General features: G+C 61.0%; 1 protein-coding gene across 2 annotated transcripts; it reads left to right on the top strand.

Moving 5' to 3' along the window:
- Nucleotides 1–5,420: 5,420 nt before the first annotated feature.
- Nucleotides 5,421–11,703, top strand: ASB6 (ankyrin repeat and SOCS box containing 6). 2 transcript variants are annotated; one of them, XM_086684246.1, is made up of 6 exons: nucleotides 5,423–5,689; nucleotides 7,185–7,366; nucleotides 8,424–8,530; nucleotides 8,624–8,732; nucleotides 10,020–10,106; nucleotides 10,216–11,703. In XM_086684246.1, exons 1-6 carry the CDS (start codon nucleotides 5,577–5,579, stop codon nucleotides 10,881–10,883), a joined length of 1,266 nt encoding a protein of 421 aa, XP_086540372.1. In that variant the 5' UTR covers nucleotides 5,423–5,576; the 3' UTR covers nucleotides 10,884–11,703. The 2 variants fall into 2 exon arrangements, with proteins under 2 accessions (XP_086540373.1, XP_086540372.1); XM_086684247.1 differs by lacking the exon at nucleotides 8,624–8,732 and having other exon boundaries at nucleotides 5,421–5,689; nucleotides 10,216–10,453.
- The last annotated feature ends 714 nt before the right edge of the window (nucleotides 11,704–12,417 follow it).

Genomic DNA, 12,417 nt, shown 5'->3' with positions numbered 1-12,417 from the left:
CAGCGTGTGAGCGGGGACCGGGCAGAGAGAGAGGGAGGCGCAGAATCCGAAGCAGGCTCCGGGCTCCGGGCTGTCAGCACAGAGCCCGACACGGGGCCCGAACTCACACAACCGTGAGATCACGACCTGAGCCGTAGTCGGACGCTCAACCGACTGACCGCCCCCAGGCGCCCCGAAACCACCGTCGTCTTGTGTAGACGGGGCAGTGAGGCTGGGAAAGGGCCAGGCCCGAGCCTGGGCCCCAGAAGCCTTCCTGCCTTGGGGCGAGGGGGCCTGAAGGGCTCTGTATGGACCGAACGTTTGTGCCCCCCAAGTTCATATGTTGAAGCCCTGACCTCCGAGCTGATGGTATTAGGAGGGGGGGCCGTTGGAAGGTAATTACCTAATTAGGTTGGATGAGGTCATGAGGGTGGAACCCCAGGATGGGATTAGCGCCCTTACAAGAACTGCCAGAATGCGTTCTTTGCACGCGCAGGAAGAAGTGAGCACAGAGTGAGAGCGGCCGCCCGTGAGCCAAGAGGTGAGGCCTCAACATGAAGCCCACCTTACTGGCGCCTTGATCTTGGACTCCCCAGCCTCTGGAACCGGGAGGAATGAATGCCGTTTAAGCCCCCCGGTCTACGGTATTTTGCTACGGCAGCTTGAACAGCTAAGACAGGCTCGGAGCACCTTCACAGCCTGTCCGCCTGGGCTTATAAGGCCCTGAGGACCCACCTCATCTGGAAAAGCCAGGCACCAGGACCTCCTGGTAGTGTCTGGGGGGGGGCGGGGGGAGGGACCATGTCAGGGAGGAGGCTGCCCTTGGTCAGCAGGGGTGGGTTCCCCTCGGTGCTTCTTAGGAGAACAAACGGAGGGAGGGAGGGGACAGGAAAGTCTTCCCCGGCCCAGCCAAGATCCCACCACCTGCTCCTCCTGGCTTCCTGGTCCCTCAGTTTCCCCCTGCGCCCACAGAGGATTGGGCCTCTGGGAGAGGAGAATCGAATCGGGGCCTCGTCCTTCCAAAGAGGGCCAAGCAGGTTCTGGTTTTGAGGGTCCGGTGTCAGGGTGGGGTCAGGGTGTGGGGGTGGGGAAGGAGGACAGGGGAGGGGCAAGCGGGGGGGGAGGGGGGCACGGGAGGAGAGCAGCCTGGAGGAAGCCTGGTGTGTGTGTGTGGCGGGGAGGGGGGGGTGGTGAGGCGGGCCCATGACCGAGCTTCGGAAATATGCCCAGCCCTCCAGCTCTGTGCCTCGGTGCCCCTATGCGTGTGCGTGTGTGTGTGTGTGTGTGTGTACGACGATGTGTCTGAGAAAGTATGTGTGAGAGACGGTGGGTGTGTGAGGCTATGTTGGGGAGAGTGTGACAGGGTGTGAGCACGTCTTGTGAGTGTGACTGGTGACGGGCACACACGTGTAAGCGTTTCTGAGAACGGGTGGGCACGTGAGGGCTGGGACAGGTTAAGAGCCAGGGTCTTCAGAGCCAGGGTGTGAACCCCGGCTGGGCCCCGCTGGCTGTGAGTCGGCCTGTCTCTCAGCCTCAGGCTACGATGACGTAGGAACCCTGCCACCACTTCCTTCCGGGGGTGTCACGACTGGTCAATGAGCTCACACGCGCGTCAGGCTTCTAATTCAATTCACAGGACACAGCGAAGCACTCCACCAAAGTCCACCGTTGTTAACAATTTATCCCTCACCGTCCCGCTGGGCCCTGTGATGCCCCAGGGGACAGGGGGGAAGGAAACGAATCAGGTGCTAATTCCAGGCTGGGAGGGCCCAGAAGAAGGGGGCTCGGGGGGCCTCCGGGGCAGGTGACCTGTGTGCTGGGCGGATGTCACTTGACAGCGTTGGGAGGAGAAAGATTTTGTGGACAGCGCGGGGCCCGGCCCCGGTGTTCATGAATAGATGCCCGAGATACGGGAGGAGTGTGCAGGGCCTGATTCGCTGCCTATGGCTGATTCGGCGTCCCGAGTCTCAGGCAAGAAAGACACCCATTGGTACAAAGGTAGGAAATACACAGAAACACAAAGAAGATAAAACTTCCCGAGACCCCAGCGCCCGGAAGCCATCACCGCTGACATCTTGCCATGGGGCCGTGGCAATGACCCCTGCCTCCATACACATGCATACGTGGGCACACATATACACGGCACTTTTTCCCAAGGGGGAATCGTGCCGTACGTACTATTCTCGGACTCACTTTGTTGAACCGCTCTGGGGCAGAGTCTCATATGAGGTAAGTCCCATAGGGCAGCTCTTATCACTGTTGGCGTTGGACACCTGGAGAGGCTAGACTTCTCCCTTCATGTCTGTTAACAGTTTCTCATCCTTTGTGACTCACCGGGGTGTGTCCTCGGCCCATTTTTCTGTTAGTGCTTTTGTCTGCTTGTTGTTGATTTTCAACAGTTCTTTATATATTAAGGCTATCCCTCTCTACACATTGCGCAGTCAGAGGGACTCCCAAGCTCCCTGGGGCAGGGACAGATCAGCCAGAGTCCGAGCACGCAGTGCCTGGCTCCAGGACACCCAGGCTGCCCAGGAATCCTGGAATTAGGTGGCCGGAGGTGGCTAGGCTGGCAGGGCAGCGAGGGGGCAGTGGCAAGGAAAGAAGAGAGAAGGTTCAGAACTTGAAAATCAGAGGCTCTGAGTGACAGGGCCTTAATGGGAGGCAGATGGAGAAAACAAGGTTGCCCTTGCTGACAGGAGGGAGGGCAAGGGTCAAGGAACTTTCTAAAGATAGGGGCCTGGGCGACAGGCAGGCGGCAGGGCGGCTCCACAGTGTGATGCCCAGGGGCTGTGACAGAGCAGGGGTCAGCTCCTTACTCCTGCTTGTGCAGACCCTCTGAGGCCCACACCCAGAGGAGCCGCGAGGCAGAAGGCCAGATATTTGGAAGAGCACCCCCGCCCCCAGACCTGGGTTAGAGTCTCAACCCAGCTGTGCAACATTGGGCGAGCCTCTAAACCTCTCTGAGCCCGTTTCCTCGTTTGAAAAATAGACAGATACCATCATTCACTTAATGGGACTTGTTGAGATTGGCGAGTCAAGCATTTAGCACAGAGCCTGGCACATTAGAAGGGCTCAGGACACGAATGTTAACTCGTTGTTACTTTACCGGTCACAGGACAATCCCAGTCTTCTTGTCGGCAGAGCCCCTCAGCGGGCAACAAGGACCTCTTCGTGCGCTCCGAGACCGTCAGAGCTTGAAGCGCCTTCAGGTTACAGGTAAGGAAACTGAGGCCCAGAGACCAGAAGGGCCATGCCTGGGGTCACCCATCAGCGCGGTCTCAACTGGGTCCTGCAAAGAGACATGTTCAAGCCCCGGCCTCTGGTACTTTTGACGGGGACCTTATTTGGAAGTAGAGGTTTGTTTTTCTTTGGCAAATGCGATCAAGTCAAAACGAATTCACACCAGATCAGGATGGGCCCTCAATCCAAGGACTGGGGTCGTTCAGAAAGGACAAGGTGACTTGGACAGGGACACGGATATAGGGAGGAAGGCCACTTGAACGCAGAGGTAGGCAAAAATTGGAGTGAAGCGGCCATAAGCTAAGGAAAGCCGGGGGCCACCAGAAGCTGTCAGAGGCAAGAAAGGAACTCTCCCTTAGAGTCTTTGGAGGGAGTCTGTCCCTGCCGACGCTTTGATTTCGGACTTCTGGCTCCCAGGACCGCCCAGTTTGTGACGCTTTGCTACGCCAGCCTTAGGAAACCAGTGGAGGCAGGCAGAAGCCGGCCTCAGCTGAGGTGGTCGCCCCCGGTCTGCCCTGGACCCCATTCTCAACAGGCCTCCTCCGGTTACTCACCACCTGCCCTGGGGTAAGTCAGGCCCCTCTGGGTGCCTCAGGCCCCTGACCTGTGCCACGGAGCAAGGGACCTTGAATCAAATGGGAAGGGCTACGGAGGCTCTGGGTTGCCTGTCGGCTGCTACACCATTCAGGACCTTGGAATCAATCGAGAGGCAGGCTGTGGACCCTTAAAATAGAGGCAGACATCCCTCCACCCACCAGGGTAACACCTTGGGGGACCGAGGCACACGGGGGCAAGTGCCCCATTCAGATGCTCATTGTGGCCAGATGGGAATTTGGGCCCAGGCGCCCAATCTTCTGATTTTATGAGATAGCGCCATATCAACGTGAGCAAAATTTCCCAGTGTCATTCAAGACGACGCTTCTTTTCTGGGGTGAGGGCCAAGGCAGGCATGTGCTGGGAGCCACAGACCCCGTGGTCTGCATCCCTTCTGCCAAGCCCAAGCTGCCCACTCCCACACCTCTTTCTTGCCCCGTTAGGCAATGATGGTGGAGGCCAAAAGGTGTTTTGAGCGCCCGATGAGGATTTTGACAGCTTGCCACTTGATCGGCACAACAACCTTGTAAATTTAGCAACAGTAACAGCCAGCAATGAACTGCGCAGCCCCTGCCGCCTACTAGTCGCTGCTGGGTCCCCAGGGAGCGACCTAGCAAGAGTGCTTGATGGTGTCTCCTGGGTCAATCTGTTCTGCTCTTGGAGGGGGTGGAGGGGAGCACACAGACAAATCACAGGCACGTCGGATTGTCTTCAAATGCCTCTCTAGACCTTCTCTCCTTCGCTCAACAACTCTTGCCTCTGGCAGGTACCAGATGGGAGGGATTTCCAAGGGCACGTGGTGGGGGCGGGAGGCCGAGGCACCATGCCAGCGCCGGGACCCGCACACCTCCTCAGAAAGGGCTTTTCCAGAATCAGGAAGACGTCAGGCCTCCAATATGGGACTCCGGGTTGTGGAGGTTCACATGTATGGCCTTACAGGAAGGTGCCTAAGTGGCTCCAGGTTTGGGTTCCTTCCTGATAGATTCCACTTCCCTGATATTACAGAGTTCTTGATCCAAGAATCTCGGGTGCGTGCGAGTATCCCCTCTTTAACGGATTAGAAAATTAAAGGTCACTGAGGCCATCCAGGCGGAAATTGGAAGGAGCTGGCATGGCAGCCTGAAGGGCCAGGAGCTCCTGGAGACAGAGAATAAGGAATTGTCCCCACCACCCGTCGGGGCGTGTGGGCATCCACTCAGCGTTGGGGAGAGGCGAGAGCCAGGCCAAGCCGGACGGAGTCCTGGTCCGATCCGAGTCCAGGGCGGCTGGGCGGCGCCCGGGGTTCGAGTCACCTCCACCGCCCGGGTGCTAGCGCAGCGGCCAACCAGGGCGCGCTATGGGCGGAGCTCGGACGGCGCCCAGCGGCCGCGGACGGGATCGCAGGGCGGAGCAGGGCCGGGCCGGGCCGGGCCGAGGCGGGCCCGCGGTGGGTGGCGATCAGGTTGGCCGGCAGGTCCTCGCCCTTCACTCCCCGGGGGCCGGTGTCCGGGACATCCCCAGCGCTCTCCCCGGGTCGCGCCGCGGTTCCTCCGAGCCAGCAGGGGGCGCTGTCGCCGCCGCTCGCTTTCCTGAGCGCCGCGGACCGGAAGTGCGGGGGTCACTTCCGGCGCGGAGCAAGCGGGGTGGAAGGCGGGCCGGCCGGCGGGGCGCGGGGGCTGGACCTGCAGAAGCCGGGTCGAGCCCGCTGCCTCCGGAGCGCGCACAGTCGGCGTCTGGGCCTCGGCGGAAGGTGCGGCCACCCTGCCGCGCCCGGGGCCGCCGCCATGCCGTTCCTGCACGGCTTCCGGAGGATCATCTTCGAGTACCAGCCGCTGGTGGATGCGATTCTGGGCTCCCTGGGGATCCAGGACCCTGAGCGGCAGGAGCCTCTGGACGGGTAACTAGCTTCCTTGCCGCCGACGCTGCCGCCCTTCGGTTGTCACTGCAAGTGTGGCGGGGACGGGGGCGCCTGCGGCCCCGCTCCGCAGATGAAGTTGCGTTGCTTCGAGCGTGAGCTCCTGCACCTGGCTCGAATCTTGCCCTCGGCAGGATGGAGGGTGCTCGAGGCCGGCGGAGGGAGGCCTGCAGGGTGGAGTGGCGGCCGGGCCTCCGCCTCCGTGCCCCACCCTGTGCGCTGTCGGCCTGCTGCCGGTTGCAGGGGAGCAGGGTGGAGTCCGAGGGCCTCGGGTTTTACCCCAGAGCGGTGCGAACCTGAACTTTCTGTAAATGAGTTTGCATTTTACGTAGACAGGAGCGGGTGTATCCGTGAACTTGTGGGAACGGTGTCAGAGAGTGAGGCGTTCGGGGATACGTCAGCGAGCTAAACAAAACCCCCAGCCTTCCTGGTGCTTCTGCATCAGAGGAGAGAGACTGAGGATCACGAGTCAGGTGTCTGCATATTCCGTGCAATGGAGAAGAGCGCAGAGGAAATGGGGAAGCCGGTGTGTGTTTCTGGGATCCTTTGGAATTTGAAACACAGCGGTTATCATGCGTCTCTCTAGGGACTTGGGTGGAAACACAGGTTTTTCTTCATCACCGCTCTGTTCACTTTGAGACTTGTTCTGAAAACACAGTGTAAGGTGTTTCCTTAACTCCAAGGCAGTTTGGGGGGGGGGGCTTTTGTAGTCCCAGAATTTTTGCTTTGTATGCATGGTGCGCTCCCCCCTCCCCGGGGCTGGGGAACGAGAGGGATTCCTGCCCAGGCAGTAAGGATGGAACCTTGATCTTGACGACTGAAGGGTGGCGGATGGATGACGCTAAGGGAGTGGGGAGCACTGGCGGGGAGGGGAAGCCTCACTCAGAGGAGCAGGTGGTGGCCAGGGAAAGAGAGCCGCGTGCAGGTTCACGGAGCTGTCCGCGGGCCTGCGCTTTTGGGGAAAGGCTCGGCAGGTCTTGGAGGTCCGCGCTGGCCGGGCAGGTGGCGTTGGGGCTGGGGTGTGAAGGGCCACCTTCTGGGGACTGGGAAGCTAAAAGCCTCCGAGTGTGGGCGGGGGAGGAGGGCCTGGCTGCGGGGGGTGTTGCCTGGGCTGCTCTGGCAACTTCTGCAGCTCAGGGATGGTCCGTGCCCGGGGAAGGAGTGGTTGCAGCAGCACGGCTGTGTGAGGCTTTGTTCCCAAGCCAGGGACCAGATTCTCTGGGCACCTTGGGAGGAGGCTGGAGAGAGCCCCAGTTCTTTCTCAGCAAACCCGAGGGGCCGGCTGGGGTTAAAAGATCCAGCTCGCTCTGTCTTTACCGCAGACCTTTTCCGAAGAGACGTTCTGCCCCGCAGAACCAGGGCCCTGCCGGGGGGGGGGGGGGGGGGGGAGGGGAGAGGGGAGGCCACCCGCCCGCCCAGGCTGGCGGGTCCCACAGCCGTGCCCACCCTCACCCGGTCCGCCCCTCTCCCGCCCCAGGTCCAGTTACGTTGCCAGCGAGGAGAGCCGGATCCTGGTTCTCACTGAGCTGCTGGAGAGAAAGGCCCAGTCCCCGTTTTACCAGGAAGGTGTGAGCAACGCCCTGCTGAAGATGGCCGAGCTGGGGCTGACCCGGGCGGCCGATGTTCTCCTGCGCAGCGGGGCCAACCTCAACTTCGAAGGTCAGCTGGAGCCCAGGGGGGCCGGGGGCGGGCAGGTGGCTCGAGTGTGGCCGGGCTTTGGGTGGGCCACGTCTTCAGGCGCCGCTGTTCTTGTTCTCTCGGGAGCTGCCTCCCTCCTTCCTTCCGCGGGGGACCACTGAGGCAGCCCGTCCCCCTGCTTCCCACCTCTGCTCCAAGAGCGAGTTTGTTGCTGCTTCCGCCGTGTGACCGATTCAGCAAACTCTCCCGGCTCCCAGCGAAATCCCTGCTTCCGTTACCGGGAAAACGCGGCTGGTGGCACTGTGCCCAGAGCGCGGGGAGAGCAATTTCTGCCGCTCGTTCTGAGCCATCTCACATTTTGGCTCACGCCAGAGGGAGAGGGGCAAACACAGAAGCTACACTGGGCGTAAGTCACGGCAGGACCGGGTTGGCTTCTAGCTTCTAAGTGCCGGCGGTGGGGATGGAACCGTTTTCCTCTCTGGCTTGCTCGCCGGGAGGGCGGGTCAACCAGGAGACGTTCAGGGCTGACCTGGGACCAGATGGGGGCCTTTGAGCTGACCCAGGCTGTGGCCAGGCGTGCTTCCCCCCCCCCCCCCATCTGATGACAGGCTTAGAGGGCGCTAGGGTCCTAGGCTCCCGGAGGCCAGCCCAAGAGCTGAGGGGCGGGGGCTGTTACAAAGTCAGTTACCTGGACACTGGCTTTGAGAACGTGGCTGTCACTACTGGGGTTGAGGAGTTGTCACTCTGGGTGTTTCTCCCAGCCGCCCGAGAAGGGGCGCCCTGTCTTATGGTTCCATTTTACAGAAGAGGAGAGTAAAACCCAGACAGATTAGCTGCCCCCACCCCACCCCCCCGCCACTGGAATGGCGCCAGGACCCTGACCGAGCTCTGACTGCAGAGCTTGTGCTCTAGTATCTGATGAGGACGGCTGTGTCCTGACCCTGACCCCTGGTGGTGCCGGGAGCCTGGGCCACCCCAGGGGGCGGGTGTGCTGGGGCTGAGCCCGAGGCCAGGTCCTGGGGTCCCGCAAGGAGGTGGCGATAGGCAGGACTGACATCAGCCGTGTCTGTGCCTTCAGACCCCGTCACCTACTACACCGCCCTGCACATCGCTGTGCTGCGAAACCAGCCTGACATGGTGGAGCTGCTGGTGCGCCATGGGGCCGACATTAACCGGAGGGACCGGGTAAGGGCGGGGCCCAGCCTGCTCTGAAGCAGGGACGTGGCGGGGGGCACGAGCAGCTTCCCAGGCCAACTCGGCTGTGCTCTCTTGCCTCAGATCCACGAGAGCAGCCCCTTGGACCTGGCCAGCGAGGAGCCGGAGCGCCTGCCCTGCCTGCAGCGCCTCCTGGACCTCGGGGCAGACGTCAACGCGGCCGACAAGCACGGTGGGTGCCCCCGGCGGGAAAGCGGGACGGCCGTGCGCCAGGTGCCTTGTGCGGGACACCCACAGCAGCCCAGGACAGCGGCTAGGTGGGCGTGCGGGCTGGACGCAGCTCGTGCGATGACGCAGCGCAGCGGACGCACGGGTGCATCTTGCTGACCCGCCGCAGAGGCTTTAGGGAAGTAGAAGCGGCACAGCCCTTGGCCCCGCGCCGGCCGCTTGAGGGCTCTCTGGGGGAGGAGGCGGGGCACGCGTGCGCTCAGATTCTGCCGAGGGAGCCGTGGCTTCTCGGGGAAGCCTCGGCCCAGGCCTCAGGCAGCGTCTGAGTGTCCAGGAACCATTCTGTTCTTGGTTTTGTGCGGGTGGAAAGACAATGACCAGAAACCTGTCACCCTCAGCCCTGGCTCTGAGAGGTCAGTCCTTTTTGAAGTTGGCCTTCTGGGGGTGTCTGGCTGCAACTCTTGATCTCGGGATTGTGAGTTCGAGCTCCACGTTAGGTGCAGAGATGACTTAAAAAAATAAGATCTTTGGGGCGCCTGGGTGGCGCAGTCGGTTAAGCGTCCGACTTCAGCCAGGTCACGATCTTGCGGTCCGTGAGTTCGAGCCCCGCGTCAGGCTCTGGGCTGATGGCTCAGAGCCTGGAGCCTGTTTCCGATTCTCTGTCTCCCTCTCTCTCTGACCCTCCCCCGTTCATGCTCTGTCTCTCCCTGTCCCAAAAATAAATAAACGTTGAAAAAAAAAAATTAAAAAAAAAAAAATAATAAGATCTTTGGATGGGGTGCCTGGGCGGCTCGGTCGGGCACCCAACTCTTGATTTCAGCTCAGGTCATGATCTCAGGTTTGTGGGATTGAGTCCTGAGCAGGGCTCCTTGCTGACAGCACAGGGCCTGCTTGGGATTCTCTCCCTGCTCCTCCCCTGCTCATACACACATTTTCTCTCTCTCTCTCAAAATGAATAAACTTAGGGGCGCCTGGGTGGCTCAGTCGGTTGAGTGTCCGACTTCGGCTCAGGTCATGATCTCACGGTTCGTGGGTTCGAGCCCCGCACCAGGTTCTGTGCTGATGGCTCGGGGCCTGGAGCCTGCTTCGGATTCTGTGTCTCCTCTCTCTGCCCCTCCCCCTGCTCATGCTCTCTCTGTCTCTCTCTCTCTCAAAAATGAATAGACATTAAAAAATTTAAAAAGACACAAAAAACAAAGTTCATTTTCTGATCCTGTTTTCCCTGCACCTCAGGGGTTGCCCTGACCTTGGCTTCCTGGCCCAGACTCCTCCTCATTCTCTTTCTCTGTAGGGAAGACCGCGCTGCTGCACGCATTGGCCAGCAGTGACGGGGTGCAGATCTACAACACCGAGAACATCCGGCTCTTGCTGGAAGGAGGTGAGGCGCGTCCGCAGTTCCCTGTCCTCTCGCTGTGAAACGTTAAGCGTCACTTTGCAGGGGTTTGAGATCTTCTCCCACCTTCTGTTTTCTTGACCGGCCCTTGCAGGGGCAGACGTCAAGGCCACCACCAAAGACGGGGACACCGTGTTCACCTGCATCATCTTCCTGCTCGGGGAGACGGTGGGAGGGGACAAGGACGAGGCCCAGATGATCAGCCGCTTCTGCTTCCAAGTCACGAAGCTGCTGCTGGCCCACGGGGCCGACCCCAGCGAGTGCCCGGCCCACGAGTCCCTCACCCACATCTGCCTTAAGAGCTTCAAACTGCATTTCCCTCTCCTGCGCTTCCTGCTGGAGTCCGGAGCAGCCTATAACTGTTCCCTCCACGGTGCGTCCTGCTGGTCTGGCTTCCACATCATCTTCGAGAGGCTCTGTTCGCACCCGGGCTGCGCGGAAGACGAGAGCCACGTGGACCTCCTGCGCAAAGCCGAGACCGTCCTGGATCTCATGGTGACTAATTCCCAGAAACTCCAGCTGCCCGAAAACTTCGATATCCACCCCGTGGGCAGCCTGGCAGAGAAGATCCAGGCCCTTCACTTCTCCTTGAGGCAGCTGGAGAGCTACCCCCCGTCCCTCAAGCACCTGTGTCGCGTTTACATCCGCCTCTACCTTCAGCCCTGGCCTGTGGATGTGAAGGTCAAAGCCCTGCCTCTGCCCGACAGGCTGAAGTGGTACCTCCTTAGTGAGCATAGCGGTACCACGGAGGAGGACATCTGATCACTCCCCAACTGAAGGCGGCGGGGTCTGGGCAGCTCAGCCCGCTGGCGTATTTCGGTACCCGTGGCAGCCTTGGGGAGAACCTTCGGGCCTTCTGTCAGAAGGTACGGGTTGGGAGACGAGACTTCATCCGTACTGAGTACCAAGAAAACCAGGTGGGGCCTGGCAGCTAGTCATTCCAGTGGGAAAAGGCTCGGTCTTCCAGGGGCACCGCCCCCCAAGTCTCAACCACACTGGGAAAAGGGACAGGGTTTAGATTTGGGACAAGCATACACTCTGTTAATTTGAGGGGAGCACCGGGCAGGGTAGCTGTGAGGCCGGGTCCCGCTGAGAGCGCAGGAGGCTGGTCTGTCCTGCGAGGGGCCCAGCGGATGCGAGGAAGCACGTGGGCCCGTCAGGGCACGGCCCGGCCTAGGCCGCCCTTCCCCCCTCCCCCCATGAGATTACGTCACCCACAGGAGTGCTTCTGGCGGACTAAGGAGAAGAGTGAGCTGAGCGCTGCTGCCTCTGGCAGCTCTGGGGCCAGGTCACCCAACGGCCCCGGACCGGGCTCTGGTGGCAGCTCTGTGCCAAACCTGGGATCTCGGGGGACCGTGCCTTCTGCTACAAAGTAATCCTGCATGACCAGGACAGCCCTCTCCAAGATGTCTCCGTGTTGCGCGGGGTCCGTCTGGCAAAGAAAGCCACCAGTGCTGACGGCTGACTGTGCTGCTGTACAGGCTGAGCCCCCAGCGAGCCGAGTGCAAGTCGCGTGCATCACTGAATTGTGTCACTGCCTAGGAAGGAAGCTGAGGCAAGTAAATGATTCACGCTAACGTGAGACGTTGTTCTTGGCTCTCAAGATCCTTGTGTAACGTTCCGGCCCCTCGGTGCCCCTCCCCAGCCTAGGATCAAGGCTCCCATCGCAGCCACTGTGTGGGCAGCACGAAGGGACGGCAGCACGTGGGGGGCACGGTTTTCAGGTAGCATGACGCTGCTGCCCCATAAAGACGACCTCCGCCCCAGACCGGCTAGGACCTTTCCAATACGGGATTCACCCTTTTATTTTGTGACTTTGGCGAACGTTCACCGAGAAGCCGCGAGGCACAGCCCAGAGTGAGGCTATGGACTCCCCTTGCCGTAGGCTGTTGTGACGCTCACGTTAGGGACACCAGGGCTCAATCGCCAAACAGAACTTAGAACGTGAACGTCCCAGCGGCTGCAGGAGGCACCGCAAAGGCTCAGGCAGGGAGGGTGCAGATGGCCGGCCGCGGCTCTGCTGCCTGGCCCCTCTCCCTCCTCCTCCTCCTCCCCCCCCCCCCCCCCCCCCCCCCCCCCCCAGGAAAAAGTCCTCAACAGCCACGAGTTCTCTTAAGGCACCCAGGCCTGGGGCCGGAAGGCCAGGTGGTGGTAAGGGGCATCCGGGGACTCGCCAGGGGCCCTGGAGTCACACGGGTCTGTACTGCGGTCCCTGCCTGCCAGGGCAGCAGAGCCGGGCTCCAGCCTCTCCGCTCCGTGTGGGCCACACCCTTCCCCGCTGGGTCCCCGTCAGGCC

Source organism: Puma concolor, chromosome D4 (genome assembly GCF_028749965.1).
Source record: "Puma concolor isolate L17-30 chromosome D4, mPumCon1.1.hap2, whole genome shotgun sequence".
Classification (NCBI taxonomy): Eukaryota; Metazoa; Chordata; class Mammalia; order Carnivora; family Felidae; genus Puma; species Puma concolor.
This window is presented reverse-complemented; position numbering and strand designations above follow the sequence as displayed.

Excerpts from the sequence above, each read along its gene's own strand:
- ASB6 (XM_086684246.1), top strand. The coding sequence starts at position 5,577 with ATGCCGTTCCTGCACGGCTTCCGGAGGATCATCTTCGAGTACCAGCCG. Across the intron at positions 7,367-8,423 it reads GGCCAACCTCAACTTCGAAG|ACCCCGTCACCTACTACACC; the intron begins GTCAGCTGGAGC and ends CTGTGCCTTCAG. Across the intron at positions 8,733-10,019 it reads CAACGCGGCCGACAAGCACG|GGAAGACCGCGCTGCTGCAC; the intron begins GTGGGTGCCCCC and ends CTTTCTCTGTAG.